This window comes from Podarcis tiliguerta (assembly GCF_965153285.1).
Source record: "Podarcis tiliguerta genome assembly, chromosome: 8".
In the NCBI taxonomy this organism is placed as follows: Eukaryota; Metazoa; Chordata; class Lepidosauria; order Squamata; family Lacertidae; genus Podarcis; species Podarcis tiliguerta.
The window spans coordinates 22,791,332-22,808,589 of NC_139541.1; the positions used below are offsets into that span (position 1 = coordinate 22,791,332).

The following is a 17,258-nucleotide window of genomic DNA, read 5'->3' on the forward strand; positions in this document are numbered from 1 at the left end:
GCCCCCCACAAGGTCTGAGGGACAGTGGACTGGCCCCCTGCTGAAAAAGTTTGCTGACCCCTGGTCTAGGCATTGGTAACTCTCAACCAGGTGTGCCAACTTGAAGAAAACATTCAGAGGGCCCAGCTAAGCCCTGCCCCACAATCACAATACGTGGCACACACACACCATTTGAACGGCAATGCCCATCAACTTGTGGGGGTGGTGTTGTGTCAAAGGGACCTTGGCCCCTAGGAGTTGACTCCTATTGATGGAAAAATTACAATATCAAGGTTTGGAAAAGCCAGCAACCAAAGAGACAAAAACAAGGCAGCCTTAAGCTATGATCCTTTATTTCAGTTGCAACTGGGTACCCCCAAGGCAAAGCAAAAGGAAAAACCCCATCTACAGGTGAGTAACACTTTCATTTACTATGGTAAGGTAGGTACACTACATTTTTGGGTTGTGGGTGTGAGAGATTGAGTTATATGTGGATACATAGGTGAGGAGTCCAAAAACGATTACACGGGTGCAGAAACAAAAACACACAGGTGCAAACTAATTTACATTTGACAGGCAAGGTAGGTGCAAAAGAGTCCTGGTGGGTTTAAAAGGTAGGTTGATAGTCGGATTCCGGGGAAACAATGGAGTCTGGTTTTTAGAAACTGGGTGTGATATGGGAGTTAATTCTTCTTGTTTGCTGCAGGCTCAGTGTTGATGCAAAGTTCCTGGAATTGCAGAGGAAGAATGTTATGATCAGAAGATTTCTCCTCTGGGAAATCTGTGGTCAAGTCCCCTTTGATACATCGCTTTTTGTTACGACCAAAATACAGTTACAAACAAAAACTACATGGAATATATATTTATACATCGTTTCAATGGTTTGCTTAACAACAATTGATGTTTCTCTGCAATTTCTTTATTGAGTTCATAAGATGTATGGAGATTGCATCTTTCTAAAGACGTGTAATTAAACACTTATAGTAAAATAAAAGGTTTGCAGAGGCAAATAACTTTATGTAAAACAAACAGCAAAATAAAGTAAATAAAGACAAACTTTTGTGATAAAGTCAGGTGTGGGTTTTCTTTGGCACATAATGACACTTCTGGTTTTAGGAACACATTTATCAACATAGGTTCCTTATGGGTAATATATGAAGGTGTGCGATTTCTACATCACTATGCTCCCGAGAAATGGATTACCGCAATGCATTCCGTGTTGGGCTTCCACTGTGCTGGGTCTGGAAATTGCAGTTAGCAGAATTGCTGCCAGAAGTGAGACCCCCATCAGGGGTGTAGGAAGGGGGGTTCGGAGGGTGCAGCCCACCCTGGGTGTCATTCTTGAGGGGTGTGTGTGACAAAATGGCACACCGTGGGGGTTGGCACTTACCGCTGGGCCTGGCCTGCAGTTCGCCTGAAAAGGCAGCATGGGGCTTGCATCCGCCAAGCGGACTCCAATGGCAGCTCACCAAGTGCGCTGATCGCCACAGTGCCCCCATGGGTGGATTGCCCCTCCCCCACCGCTGATCGCCCCTGACCCCCATCAGCAGATTACAACACATCAAAGATCTGCATGAGCTGCCAACTTCTTATCAGGTGAAATTCAATAACCCTCAACACTGATAACCCTCCACAGTTTGGGAGATGCTTTCTTGAACGATCACCGCACCCCGATATGTACCCACTCAACCACTTTCATCTCTGGAATCGGCACTTTCACAATTGCCCACAATGTTTGGTCTGCATCTGATACAAAGTCACTTTTAATTGCTGCAGCACCTCTTCGTCCATACTTCCTGTCTATCGATAATGATAGCTTCCTGATGCCTGCTACGTCTTTCTTCTCTGTAGACAGTCCTGTGATTTTGTTATGCAGAGCTGTTGATTTTATCCATATGTTGACAACTGCATGATGCCTGCTTGTTTTTAAAGTTTAGATTTGTTGGTATTTTCTGAATATTCTGTATTATTTCGTGTAAGCAACTTAGATTTCTTTTTTTCTTCTTAATTAAGCAGCATATAAATCTTAGATAACATGAGAAAGAGCCAAGGGGGTAGAGCAGAGGCCATAAAACACATACACACTATCAAACCACACACTGAAGCTATGCTCAGCAACTGTATGGCTCATACATAGGCTACTCGCACTGAGTGAAAATCATATTATTGCCTGTTATAAACATTCTAGCTTTACTTAATAGAATACTGGAAACCAGGCAAAACTTTTGGACTTTGCATCATCATCATCATCATCATTAAAATTTGTATACCGCCCTTCATCTGAAGATCCCAGGATGGTCCAGGAGGCGGTCCAGGGAGGGACTCCTCAGAAGGAACTCCACACAGGGACATTTATGGGCTTTTCCCAGTTACAGTTGTACCTTGGTTCTCTAACGTAATCCGTTCCGGAAGTCCAATCGACTTCCAAAAACATTCAAAAACCAAGGTGCGGCTTCCGATTGGTTGAAGGAGCTTTCTGCACTCAATCAGAAGCCACGGAAGCTGTGTCAGATGTTCGGGTTCAAAGAACATTCAAAAATCGGAACACTTACTTCCGGGTTTTTGGCGTTTGGGACCCAAAACGTATGAGTACCAAGGCGTTCAAGAATCAAGGTACGACTGTAATAGCTTATATCCATTATAGTGAGCATATGGAAAACTTTTAATGCAAAATTATCAGCTGAATGAAGGTGGCGCTGTGAATTAAACCACAGAGCCTAGGACTTGCCAATCAGAAGGTCAGCGGTTTGAATCCCTGTGATGGGGTGCGCTCCTGGTGCTCGGTCCCTGCTCCTGCCAACCAAGAGTTCGAAAGCATGTCAAAGTGCAAGTAGATAAATAGGTACGGCAGGAAGGTAAACCGCGTTTCCATGCGTTGCTCTGGCTCGCCAGAAGCGACTTAGTCATGCTGGCCACACGACCCGGAAGCTGTATGCCAGCTCCCTTGGCCAATAAAGCAAGATGAGTGCCGCAACCCCAGAGTTGGCCACAACTGGACCTAATGGTCGGGTGTCCCTTTACCCTTTACCTATCAGCTGAATGATAACTATACTGCATTAAGTCCCATGAACAACACCAGATCTTATATGGAACAATTTTGCAGAAGCATTCATTCACTTCCTCCAAGCACCCAGTCACTCTCATAGCTGCCTAGCAATCTCTCCTATTGCAACACTGTGTGCTACCTACCAAGTAACCAAATAAAATTTGACCTGTTCTGCCCACACAAACTTGCTTAATTATACATCACACAGGTCTGTATAATTTGACTGCAATACAGGGATTCCTGGAATAGAGGACACAATATAGGGAAACAGCTCACAGAAGAATGCATGAGAGCCTTAGCCATCTTGTATACAGTTATGACACCTCACCTTTTACCCAGATGTGCTGCTCCTCTCTCTCCCTTCCTCCTTACCTGCTCTACTTGACTGCTTCTGCAATGCAGGCAGAAAAAGGCAGGACTTAATTTCATAACCTCTTGACATCAAAACCGGAATAGCTGGCCATGTCCCTGAGAAACATTTGCATACTGTAGACAAACCTCTGCAAAACTGAGCTTAATTCCTACATTTCCCCCCATAAAACATTGCCACAAAGTGCTTGAACTAATCTAAAAAGATCACTGATAATCTTTGGTGAAAAGGCAACTCTGAACCTTCATTTGAACTCTTTAATTCTGAACGTCGTCTGGCAGCCAGATCACAAATGTCAGCTGGCTTTTCCAGTTTTATTTATTTATTTATTTCAACTCCTAGAGTGTGCCAAACGATTAGCATTCCCCCCCCCCTCCACAAAGTCAACCTAGGAGTTCTAGAGAATACAACTAGCTAAGCCAATCAAAGCAACAGTCCTAGAACCAATACTTTGAAATCGTAGATCAGTGTCTGCAAAAAAAATGTCAGGATGAGAAATTCTAATGAGCATGAAAAACACCACAGCCCAGGTGACTGGTGGCGCAACTGTGGTTTTCCAGATTTTGCTGGACCACCTTGACCATTGGGCCCTGCTGGCTGGTGTTTATGGGAGCTGGAGTCCACGAACAGCTGGAGAACCATGAGTTTCTCCACCTCAGTGCTGTGTGATAGCAGCTGTACACTGTACATTGGTGCAGCTAGGAAGGCTGTATAACATCTGGGCCTGAAAAGGGCATTTCTGACCTTGCAAGCAATAGATATCACATCAGTGGACCATTGCAACTGCAGCTAAGACGCAGGGTCTATTAGGGTGAATTTGGGATACTTTCAAATCATCCTTCTGCAGTTTGGTGTCCTCAAGAGGTTTTGAACAACAGCCCCCATCAGCTCCAGCTGTCTCCCTGGAGACAAAACATCTGTAGAGCACCAGGATTTGTGAGACAGAATCATAGGTTGATTTAAATGCTGCCTGAGCCCTGAAGGCTCAAAACGTAACAGAGTGGCATTGAATAATGTTTTTAAAGATTATGCATTTAGCACTAAGAAAAGAGAAGAAAGTTGTATATGTAAAATTGATTTGAGCCATTGGTTAGAGCATGGTGCTGATATTGCCAAGGTTGTGGGTTCGATCCACATATGAAGAGTAGAAGAGTTTGGATTTGATATCCCGCTTTATCACTACCCAAAGGAGTCTCAAAGCGGCTAACATTCTCCTTTCCCTTCCTCCCCCACAACAAATGCTCTGTGAGATGAGTGGGGCTGAGAGACTTCAGAGAAGTGTGACTGGCCCAAGGTCACCCAGCAGCTGCATGTGGAGGAGTGGAGACGTGAAACCGGTTCACCGGATTACAAGTCCACCGCTCTTAACCACTACGCCACACTGGCTCTCTGTCTAATATGGGACAGCTGCATATTTCTGCCTTGCAGAGGGTTGGACTAGATAATCCTCAGGGTCCCTTCCAACTCTTCAGTTCTATGATTCTATGACCTGTGTGCAAATTTGCACTAAACAGCCTCCTTCTAATGTTATCAGCACCACATTTTTAAGCACTGTCTTTTTCTTTCTCAACCAGCCTCCGAGACAAACACCAGTCATTACGGCATCACCTGATTTCTTGGTGCTTGAATAACCGACCTTTCTTTTCCTCCCCTCCCTCCCCGATTTGCAGCATTTCTTATTTCTGTGCGGAAACACTGGCATGCTTGTAGCTGATCGACAAACTGAGCCGTCCTTGTTCAAACCAAACACTGAGCCTTCTGTGTACGTTCTCCCACCTCCTTGGAACTATTGGTCTGAGGTGAGAATTATTGTCCCAGAGGGCCTTGCGTGACCCCAGTTCTAAAAATACCACAGGGAAACATGCAGAAGGTGCTGCAAAGGTGGCAAAGCAATTTCAAGCTAAATAGGTTGGCCACTGGACAGTGGCGTAGCGTGGGTTGTCAGCACCCGGGGCAAGGCAAGTAATTCACGCCCCCCCCCACTGCACTGCCCCTCCCCCAGATAGTCCCTTGCTCTCTCTCCACACCGCACGCCTGGCACCCTCCCCTCCACAGTGGGCGGCGACCCGGCGGCTCGGATCGGATTCACACAGCCAGCACTGCAGTGAGAGAGAGTGAGTGAGCCAGGTAGGGGCAGAGAGCTGCGAGTGCGAGCGCCCCCCCCCAATGTTGCACCTGGTGCGGCCGGCCCCCCTGCACCCCCCACGCTACGCCACTGCCACTGGATTCCACATAGCTTGCGATTCCTAATTGCTGGTCCTGGATCTTGCAAATTTCAACTTAATAGCAAATTCCCCAAGTTCCCATGATATTAGAATCTAATGGGGGTCATCCAATGAAGCCTGGAGAATGGGAAGATTCAGGACTAGGGATATGCATGAAGTTCACTTTAAAAAAAAAAAAAAAAAAGCATATGGCTTCCCCCAAGGAACCTGGGAAGTGTAGTTCACCCCTCAGGGAGCTACAGTTCCAAGAACCCTTAACAAACTGGTGGAAGATGGAGTTCAATAAATCTGGAGGGCCATAAGTTCGCTCCTCCTCTTCTGGAAGTTTGTTCCCTTAGCCAGGGCCTGCCCAATACATTTTACTGCTTCAAGATGGCACCCCCTTCCCATTTCAAGGACAGGAGCTAGCTGGGCTGGCAGCTGAATCTTACTTGCACTGGTGATGGGATAGAATCCTCCACAGCTCCTGAGGCAGCAAGCCAGAGTTGGGTTCCCAAGACAGGCTGAGCAGCCACAGAGCAATCATTGGGAGGCACAGGAGGGGCAGCCATGAATCTGCCACCTGAGGCTGTCATTTCACTCTGCCAAATGGAAGGTCCGGCCCTGTTCTCTGTTTCCCCATGTCCCACCTGAAGGCTAGTGTCAGTACGTTCTCAGCACAGTCCAGATCCCTGCTCTTGGACATTTTGAATATTAAACATAGGCTTTTGGTTTGTTTTTTGTAAAAGCAGAGAATTTTTTAAAAAATCAGTACAGTATATTGGTATGGTTTCATTGTATGCATTGCTTTGATTGGAGTATGCTGCCCTGTTGTTGACAGGTGGCAAATGAATTTAATGAATAAATTATACTTTTTAATTGCATACCAGTTTTCATACACAGTTGCCAACAAACCTTGAGCAGCTCAATGTAACAAAATAAGAGTATCTCATATACTATTGCATGTATCCTGATATATATCATTTTTGTTGTTCTGTTTTGTTTTCTACATGGGCACCATTTCCTGCTTCTTCCTGTTTTATCTGTATGTTTGTAATCTTGTACTTTTCCTTTTTCAATAAATAATACACAAAAATATATATCCTGATGGCTCACATTGCTTCAGATTTTTATGTGGTTCCATGAGACATCTTAAACATGCCAAAATACTGCAGATCTGTAGCCGGTATTGGATGTCCATGTTCTGTAAGAATGCAAAAAGTATTATTACCCCCTCAAAGTCATAAAGTAGCTTTGACTTCATTCACCCTCTGTAATTGTTGTTTACCTTCATTAAACAAATTAAATGGATGGAATCATTTATTATGATTGCGACCTGTATAGCATAAATTACCCTTCAAAATGCAAGCTAGGGAAATTATGCCTCTGACACATCTGCAGTCTAACCCAGCTTCCTGTCTTGAGCAGTACAAAGCTCCGGAATGAAGCACAGTATTAAAAACAGTTTAAAGCAATTGACAGTCACAGAAATAAAGTGGGGTTCATAAAATATACACCTGAAGTATGAAGAGCCAAAGTAAAGAGGTGCATCTTCAATGCTACCTGAAAGATTTCTATTGAAGGTGCCAGTTGAACCTCTGCAGGGAGAAAGTTTCACAACTTAGGGGCTACCACGGAGGATGCCCTCCCCAAGCCCCCTGAGCTTTTGAGGGCAGTGGTGCTACCAAGAGAGCCCCCTTTGCCCACCTTAGCACCTGAAAGGGCCTGTAGGGAATTGTATAGTTGGAAGGGACCATGAGGGTAATCTAGTTCAACCCCCTGCCATGCAGGAGTCTTTCACCCAACGTGGGGCTTGAACCCACCACTTTGAGATTCAGAGTTTTCTGCCCTACTAGCTGAGCAATGCCAACACCCCAAAGGAGGCAGTCATGCAGGTATTTGGGGCCTGAATCATGTAGGGCTGTGAACACCAACCTGAGCATTTTGAATTGGGTCCAGAAATGTACAGTGGTACCTCGGGTTAAGTACTTAATTCGTTCTGGAGGTCCGTTCTTAACCTGAAACTGTTCTTAACCTGAGGTACCACTTTAGCTAATGGGGCCTCCTGCTGCTGCTGCACCGCCAGAGCATGATTTCTGTTCTCATCCTGAAGCAAAGTTCTTAACCCGAGGTACTGTTTCTGGGTTAGCAGAGTCTGTAACCTGAAGCGTATGTAACCCGAGGTACCACTGTACTAGCAACTCATGCATATGTTTGAAAACAGGAGGAGCTATACAATATCTAAACAGAACTGCATCCAGTAATCTGACTGCTGCATTTTGTATTCCTGCACTTCTAGGGTAGCCAGTTACATGCCACCAGTAGCTACTAACAGCAATGCTTCCGTATATCAGTTGCTGGAAGCTGCAGGATGCAAAAGTGCTCTTGTGCTCATGTCTTGTGCATGTTTCCCATAGGCATCTAATTGAATGCTGTGAGAACTGGATGCTGGACTGTTTTTTCCTTCAGTGTCTTGGTAAATGACCAAGATAAAGGAATAGAGATGATGCCCATCCAACTTGCAGGTGACACTAAACAAGGAGGGGTAGCTCATAGAATCAGGATTCCAGAGGACCTTAATACAGTAGATTAGAAAATTGGGCCAAAACCAACAAAATGAACGTCCGGGTGCCCCACACCCCTTGCACCCCCAGGTAAAGATGGCCCTGTTCAGTGCAAAGCTCGACATTAAGGCAGGAATAATCCTGCCCTTTTCCTCTAGCAATCTGTGGTTTACTTCTTGTGCTTTTGATACTTTGAGTTTCTTCTTGTAATTCGTGTGTGGATGTTGAGAGGGGGAGATAAAGGGGGAAGAATCAGAAGGTTTCAAAGCCCTGTTCCACTTCCTGGCTATATTGAAGTTCAGTACCTTAAAAGAAAAAAAGGCATTTATCATGACTGCAGCCATAATTACCGACAATTATGTCATGCAGAAGGTTTTTTCCCCTTGGCATACATGCAATTTAGTCCCACATCCTGTTTCTGAAAGATAGGAAACACACATGTTTACAAATATGGCATGGTGAAGGTGGGGGTGTGTGTGTTAAGAAATATGCTAAATTAATGATAACATATCTGGAATCTGGTAGTCTTAGGTATAATTCATCTTAGCATGGTCTTGCATTTTGCTATGAGGACCGTGCCTTAAGAGAAGAGCCCATGCTTTGAAAATACAAAGGTTTAGGTTCCACCCTGGGGATCTCTGGGTAGGAATGGGACTCGGGTCTGAAGAAATTGTGGGCCGGGCATTGCACACTAGTCCTCTTCAATATACAACAACTACTCCCACAATTTCTGGCTAAAGACTTCATTAAGCTGGATAGAACACCACACACTGTGCTACTGCTAAGACCCATTAAATTGCTGGTAGTGTTTGGATGGATGAAATTTCTTCCTGGAAGTATGTGTTCTAATTTATAATTACTTCATCAACCAGCCTACAGACAATTAAGTAGAGTGGATACCTTGGGTGGAGTAGAAATTCTGCCAGTGTAGACTCAATGTTTCCCTTGCACTCTTTGGAACGGTGAAATGGAGCTTCTTCTGGGCCTCCTGCTTGGGGTGATTGGAGTTATAGGGATTATTTTCCTGTTGCTTCTCTCCTGCGCAATTTATTATGATCTTTCCAGAAGTAAAATCCCATCTGGATTTGATTGTCCATTAAAGCTTCGGGTCATTCACTGCAATGTCATTATGGTGGTCATTGCGGTAAGTTGGGGACTTGTTTAGCCATTATGTGATGTTATTCTTACATTCTTATGTAAAATGTGATTTAAAAAATTATGATGATGGTGATAATCTTTATTATTATTATTTTTTAAAAAATGATTTTCAGTAGTTATATACATTTCAATAGTTTTACAGTGATTTTAATGTTTCAAAACTCAACTTCCTTCCTTCCTATTTTTTACATTTCCTGTATATTATATTCTAAATTACGTTAACTTTTATTCATCTGCTTTAATTATTTACTCTTATGAAATTGCAGGTTATTACAATAATCCTGCCAATGCTTACAACTTATTTGTACACATTCAATAAACCATTTCCATTCTTTTATAAAAAGTTTGTTATCTTGATTATCTTGAATAACATTCTTGGTGATAGATTCATTTTTATAGTTGACACTTTACGTAACAGTGAAAGTTTAATTCTGTCCCAAATTTTTTTTAATATCTTCCCAGGTTTTTAAATAATGATCTTTATATAGTTTTATATTATTTGCTGCAAGCCATACACCTAGATACTTGACATTCCTTTCAATCTGTGGACCTGGCACATCTTGTACCTATTTTTACTCTCATCATTCATATTTTTTACCAAAAGTTTGGTTTTGCCTTTTTTAATCATAATACCTTCTACATCTCAACAACAACTTTTTGTGTTTTTATCTTGTATGCTATACTACTAATAATAGTTTATATATTTAAGTAATTCATATACTGCTTAATACAACATACAAAAAAAATCAGTAAAACCAATGAGTTTGCTTGTTGTTGATGATGATGAGATTAGGATATTATGTTTTATAAAATTTAAAAAAGGGGTTCCTTTTCATCCGATAGAGGGATACAAACAGAGACAAATATATTATTCACACTAAGCCATGGTTTGTTTACATCATGGTTTCTTTACCAAACCACAAATTGTCTCATAGGCAAACAAGCAGATTGTGGATTGTTTCTCCAAAGTTTGGTTTATTTTGCATCTGTAGCTTGGCTGGTGTCTGGGTCGGGGTGGCTAAATAAACCATGGTTTAGGAAAGCTTTGGAGTTTCAGCATCAAGTCAAATCATTGGATCACTCATTGTGACCCAGGGCTGCCTCTAATGATAGTCCCATTCTAATCAGACCCATTGAAAATAATGGACATGGCTAACATGTCCTCATTCATTTCAATGGGTCTACTTTAAGTAGGACTTAGCTGGATACTTATGCTGCCTGATTACTGTCATAAACATTGATTGTTCGATTGAATGAATTAGTTGGATACACCCCATGGTGAATAGGATGCAATTTGTAGGCACTGTTTCCATGAGACTTTTCCTTTGTCTAACAGGCGAGGTGTCTTGAACTAATGGGTGTCTGCAGCCAGTTTGCCTTTACCCGCTTCCTCCTGCGTTTCCGGAATCCAAGAATGGATCCCAGCCTCTCTGCCAAAGATCTGCATTTTGATGGGGTGCCTGTGAGGGTTTATCAGCCCAAAGCACCATCTGCTGGCCCAAGGAAAGGATTTATATTCTGTCATGGAGGAGCTGGGATGATTGGAAGCATCGGTAAGAGCAGTGCCTTTTTCTTGTTGTTGTTAAAAAGTGTAACACTTCATGGTGAGTACCTTTTCCCCCCTAGAAAAACAGCACTGGGTAAGAGATTAAGGCTGTGAGCCTTTGAACACTTATCCAGAGGCAAGCCCCATTAAACTCAATAAACCCATGTAGAATGGTTTATGGAGCTGAAATAAAAGAGTGTTGGTGGTAGTTCCTGAAGAGACAAGGGGCACATGTGTGCTTTGGTTTACCGTATGTTGACTTGTATGCAGATATGGTGACTTATGTAAATCAGAAGAAACAAAGAAAAAAAGGCTCTTGTTACCATGGCTTCCCAGATTTCACATCTCCACTGGTCAATGGCTGGGGATCAGGAGAGCTACACTACAGCAAGCGGCCCCTGGGGGAGGGACAGAGCCCCACCCCACAGCTGATTCATTTTATAAAATACAAATACCACTTGATTTTATAGAACCTCAAAGAGGTTCACAAACATGTATATAATAACTCAAGGTTGCTGCTCCTGATCGCTCTGTTTACCAACACAGCCACCCTCCCACCCCTGGCCACCCCCTCCTTTGATCCTCACCCAATCCCCCACCTCATCCCACCCCACAGCCACCACACCCACATGTGGCAATTTATTTGCATACTTAGGTCAACTTTCAGAAATATGAAACCCGAAACTGGACTTGCGCCAGGTTTCCATCTCACAACAACAAGGACAATTTTACCATTTGGCAATTGACAGTGTCACTCTTGGGTACAAGTCCCATTTACAACTTGTAAAGTAGCAACTGTGGGATGAAGGAATGGTAGGATCAAATGACACATGAAGAAGTGGGGAGCTTGAGGGGACACCCGTGCCCCTTGCAGATCTTGCTTCCTGAAATGCAACAGCCATTATCCTTGAATGTTGACCATGGTGGCTCAGACGGCTAGAGCGAGTATGGTGGGGTGCCCGTGACGGAGCCTCAAGAACATCTTATAGGGTTTTTATGAAAACCTATGAGATGGCAGTGAAGGCCGCTAAGAAGTCTTACTTCTCGGCCTCCATAGCATCCGCTAGCTCTCACCCGGCACAATTATTTAGTATAATTAGGTCTTTAACGTCCCTTGAAGGACAGCCAAATTTAAATAACAATCGGACACACAGCTGTGAGGCATTTGTGAGCCTTTTTGCGGAGAAGGTCCTTTTGCTGCGCCATGACCTCCCTGCCAATTTGGATACAATAAAGGAACTGGAGGCCCCTCGACTGTCCTCGGGTCCAGTATTGGACCACTTTGACCGGATATCCCCAGCCGATGTGGACAGACCCCTTCTCCGGTCCTCTTGACCTGTGCCCATCTTGGCTGATTAGAGCGTGTCCAGACGAGGTGCGGCCCCCCCGGGGGATATCATCAATTTGTCCCTTGGCACCGGGATATTTCCAGGGGAATTGAAGGAGACAGTGATGCGCCCGCTCTTAAAGAAAACATCATTAGATCCCTTAGATCTATCCAATTACCGCCCGGTTTCGAATCTTCCATTCCTGGGTAAGGTGATTGAGAGAGCGGTTGCTGGATGAAACATCGGCTCTGGATCTATTCCAGTCCGGCTTCTGCACTGGTCATGCGACCGAGACGGCTCTGGTCGCCCTAACAGATGATCTCCGCAGGCAGCTGGATCGAGGCGGGTCGGGGCTGCTGATTCTTCTAGACCTGTCAGCAGCCTTCGACATGGTCGATCACAAACTCCTGGACCACCGCCTTGCTGACGTGGGGATCCAGGGCACAGTCCTTCAATGGCTGCACTCGTTTCTCTCTGGTCGGGGACAGAGGGTGGCACTTGGGGAGGGGGAATTTTCATCGCGCCAGTCCTTGGTGTGTGGAGTGCCTCAGGGTGCGATACTCTCCCCGATGCTTTTTAAGATCTTTATGCACCCCCTCGCCCAGCTTGTCTGGAGTTTTGTGCTGGGTTGCCATCAGTATGCCGATGACACCCAACTCTATCTGTTGATGGATGGCCATCCTGACTCGGCCCCAGACACACTGACCAGATGTTTGGAAGCTGTGGCTGGATGGTTACTTGGAAGCCGGTTGAAGTTAAATCCTTCGAAGACAGAGGTCCTCTGGCTGGGACGGGACGATATGGGATTGGGGGGGCAACTCCCATCTCTTGCGGGGGTGCAATTAGTGCCAGCACCGTCCGTTAAGAGTTTGGGTGTAATCTTCGATACCTCCCTCTCTATGGAGGCGCAGATTACAGCTATAACAAAGGCGGCATTTTTTCATCTCCGCCAAGCTAAGCAGTTGGCCCTTTATCTCTCTCACCCTGACCTAGCCACTGTGATCCACACGACGGTCACCTCCAGACTGGATTATTGTAACTCGCTCTACGTGGGGCTGCCCTTGAGACTGACCCAGAAACTCCAGCGGGTGCAGAAGGCCATGGCGAGACTCCTTATGGGGTCTTCGCTGCGAGATCACATTCATCCGGTACTATACCAGCTGCACTGGCTCCCGGTGGAGTACAGGATCAGGTTTAAGGTGCTGGTTTTAACCTTCAAAGCCCTATACGGCCTAGGACCCTCGTACCTATGGGGCCGCCTCTCCTGGTATGCCCCACAAAGGAACCTATTGTCTGCAAATAAAAACATCCTGAAGGTCCCAGGCCTCAGAGAGGTTAGGCTGGCCTCAAATAGAGCCAGGGCTTTCTCGGCTGTGGCTCCAATCTGGTGGAACGCTCTGTCACAAGAGACTAGCGCCCTGCAGGACCTGACATCTTTCCGCAAGGCCTGCAAGACAGAGCTGTTCCACCAGGCCTTTGGTCAGGGCCCAGCCTGACTCCCTCCTCTGGCAACCTGCACAGAATTTTGCTTAACGGTTGCCATTAATTTGATTTTAATTAATTTTTATAATGAAATGTTTTTAGAATGTTGGATTATTTGATTGTTTGATGATTTGATTGTTGTTAGCCGCCCTGAGCCCGGCAAGACGGGAGGCAGCAGATAATTACCTCCCTATTTAAAATTTCCCTCTCATCTTGCTAGAATCCTACCAAGATGTCTGCAGCAAAATTGCCAAGGAGACTGATTCAGTGGTTGTGTCTGTTGGGTAAGTAAATGCAACCACATGGCCTTTTGTAGGGAAAGAGTGTAGGGGCCCAGCATGCTGCTGTATTTCAGACTGGCATCTCTTGCCATATTCCCTGCAGGAGAAAGAGGCTCCCCACAAAAGCTGTCAATGTTCCGCTCTATGATTGAAAATTAGAGGTAACCAGTTCAGTTAGGGCTTTTAAACATACAATCAGGAAGACGCTGGGAAATGCCCCCTGCATCTAAACAGGAGCAGGAGGGAAAGTTGCAAGTGGCAAATGGATCCAATCCTGCAGGGTTCTGCTTCCCCAGCATTCCCGACACTCTTTTGCTAGCTGGTAAAGTCAGTTTTTTAAGGGCATAAGCCAGCTGACTGTCACCTGCATTGTATCTGCTATAACTGATCCAGCAGGCTCTTCTTGTAATCCTATGTGATCATGAAAGTGTTTGGAAAAGATTCTGGAAGCTTACCTCTTTGCTTCTGTTTTATTCTGCAGCTACCGCCTATCTCCTGAGCATCTTCCTCCCGCTCAGTACAAGGACTGCCTTGCTGCTACCATACACTTAATTCAAAATGCAGCTTCCCATGGGGTGGATCCTTCCAAGATCATCGTTGGTGGGGACAGTGCAGGGGGCAATTATGCTTGTGTTGTTGCCCAGAAATTGGTGGAGAGATCAGACCTTCCAAAGCTACGGGCTCAAGTGCTCATCTATCCTAATACACAGGCTATGGACATGAACCTGCCTTGCCATCAACAGAACAACTCAATGCCCATCTTGTTCCGGGAAAACGTTGTTTACTTTGGCCTGAAGTATATTGGAAAGGACCCTTCTTTGGCAGGCCAGCTCCTGAAGGGCTCTCATGTGCCAGATTCAATGAGGCTGAAATATGGGAAGTGGGTGAGTCCAGACAACCTTCCAGAGAGATTTAAGGGGAGAGGCTACAAACAAGTCCCACTTGCTCCTTATGAACCTGAAGTCCATAGGCAATTGCGAGAGCTATTGGAACCTGATATTTCTTGCCTTTTTGCTGAGGACTCTGTCATCCAGAAGCTTCCTGAAACCCTATTGGTGAGCTGTGAGTACGACATAATACGAGATGATGGACTGCTATACAAGAAACGTCTGGAGGACCATGGGGTGAAAGTCAGCTGGTTCCATGTTGAGAATGGGTTTCATGGGGTGATAAGCCTCTTTGACTCAGGTGTCTTCACATTCCCCGCTGCAATTGAATTAATGGACAGCATCATAGATTTTGTCAAAAACCTATGAGAGGAAATCTCTTGAATTTGTGGGTCATTCATAAGGACGGGAGAATCTGCCAACTTCAGCTACTGATAGTTTCTCGTTTTTCCAATCTTATATTCAGTTCTCCACAATTCTGTTGTGATTTGTGGTTCTTGGGGGCAGCAGGGAGTTGCTCATGAAAATTCATCAGCACTTTAGTGTGAAATTTTCGTAAAAAATACTTTTACTTCGTATGGAGTTTTGACTAATATACACATGATTCCAAGCCATTTGCTCTAATATAATGTATTTCTCTATTGTTTTCACTAACACAGTGGTACCTTGGTTTTCAAACGTCTCAGTTGATGAACATTTCTGTTTTCAAATACCATAAACCGGGGAGTAAATGCTTTGGTTTCCAAACTTGCCTCCGAAGTAAGGCGTGCCATGTAGATTCCCTATTGAGTTTTCTGTATTCAGGCTTCCGTGCTGAGTTTTCAGATTTTGTTTTTTGTTTTTTAAATATTTTTTATTAACAAACCAAATCACATCAATTCCAAATTACAGAGCCAAATTTTTGTTGGGGGTACCCATGTTTCGAGCTCCGAAAGGAATCCAATCATCTTATTGCTGCTGCTTTGATGTTCACAGTTCTGTCCAAATAATGTTCACAATTCTATCCAATCCTCTCTTTGTTGTTTTCCTCATCTCTTCTTGTTGTTTTCGTATATTTTTCCTTTCTTTGCTTTGTGACCTCTGATAGTCTCCATCAGCGAGTTGAAAACAAGCATTTTTATAATCCTGTGTGGGTTTTTCCATTCATCCAAGAGTCATATTCAAACGGCAGACGCATTTCATCACTTCCATAAAAAAACAATCTTAACGTCTGCTCGTTAATCTTCGCAGGCCTGTCACTCCCTTCTCGATCTTCTCAGGGGGTTCTGCCAGGAGTCCAATATAATAACAAAGCCATGGCTTCCTCCCCCTCTTGACCATCAATCTTGCAACAAAGCCTGCCAACATGGCAAGCTCTTTTTATAACTGCGCCATTCCAAAAGCCTTTCATTCTTTTCCAGATCTCCATAAGCCAAGCCTTTGGTTAGTAATTCATTTCCACACAGTTTCTTAATCAACCCGCTTATAGTCAATTGTGCAACGGTTCTTCTTGGGGAGGGATTGTTAGGTAATAACATAGAGAGAAAAAGAAAAGTCCCCCCCCTTTCAGTCCCGTTCCGACATACCTACCCTTTGATGTGTCTTCTTCTTGATATATTTCCTGTTGAATCCAGCCCATCACTCAACTTCACAGAGGTCACTTCAATTAGCAGTCTAAACTCCCGTTCTTCACTCGAAACATTTGCTTCTTTCCAATTGTTTATTTTGAGCTGCTGCAACCAGGCTTGGGATCAGAGACAGGGTTGAGGAGAGCCATCCCACACGAGTGCTGTGCGCCTAGTGCCCTCACCCCCTTCTTCTTTCGAACTCGGGGGTGATTAATTGGCAACCGCAGGTGAAGGCAATGTTCCGCCATTCCCTGGGGGTAACAAGGGAGGCTGCATACTCCCATATCAGCCTCTTAATTACCTCGTGTGAGCTGGAGAGATGGTATTGTCGGCCATCTTCCAATGCGCCCCTAGCAGTGTCGCGAATTCCTCGCGGCGCTTTTTAGCGAAACGCTCAGAGTCCCAGGTTTCTTTTCAGTGCAGTCTTTTTAATGTGAGCTGTATACAAGTATTTACAAAAACAGTCCATACAGAGTACCTGCTCCTTAAGGCAAACGAATACTCTCCACCACAGCACCACCACACTACAGCACAACCACCACAATTACTGTTGAACAGGCTTTCCTTTTAAAACAGGTGATAGCCAATCATATTCCTGCTGAGTCATTCTGACCCAGCACTTCACAGAGTATTGCATCAGCCTGTTGAAGCCTGCAGACTTACTCAGTATCCTGCGAATCCCAACAAGCAGCCCCTCGAGTTTTCAGATTTTGAATGTTTCGGAACTTGAACGGTCTTCCGGAATAGATTACATTCGAAAACCGAGGTACCATTATATATGAATTTTGTAAATGGACAACTCACCC

The 17,258-nt window shown here is 44.6% G+C and overlaps 1 protein-coding gene and 1 long non-coding RNA gene across 5 annotated transcripts in view; one reads left to right on the forward strand and one right to left on the reverse strand.

The window, feature by feature from the left end:
• Positions 1-315: 315 nt before the first annotated feature.
• LOC310682970 overlaps positions 316-17,258 on the reverse strand; it is an 83,805-nt gene continuing 66,862 nt past the window's right edge. The window contains exons 1-4 of one of the 4 annotated variants that reach the window (XR_014514222.1): positions 9,064-9,200; positions 8,514-8,581; positions 6,716-6,803; positions 316-707 (exon numbers count right to left, since the gene is read on the reverse strand). This is a non-coding gene — a long non-coding RNA (uncharacterized lncRNA). Of the gene's footprint in view, positions 708-6,715; positions 6,804-8,468; positions 8,582-9,063; positions 9,201-17,258 lie in introns of those variants that run through there. The other 3 variants (XR_014514223.1, XR_014514221.1, XR_014514224.1) reach the window with 3 other exon arrangements.
• LOC310682902 (arylacetamide deacetylase-like 4) lies at positions 9,064-15,423 on the forward strand. The gene is made up of 4 exons (XM_083452225.1): positions 9,064-9,307; positions 10,658-10,874; positions 13,898-13,961; positions 14,440-15,423. Exons 1-4 carry the CDS (start codon positions 9,131-9,133, stop codon positions 15,212-15,214), a joined length of 1,233 nt encoding a protein of 410 aa, XP_083308351.1. The 5' UTR covers positions 9,064-9,130; the 3' UTR covers positions 15,215-15,423.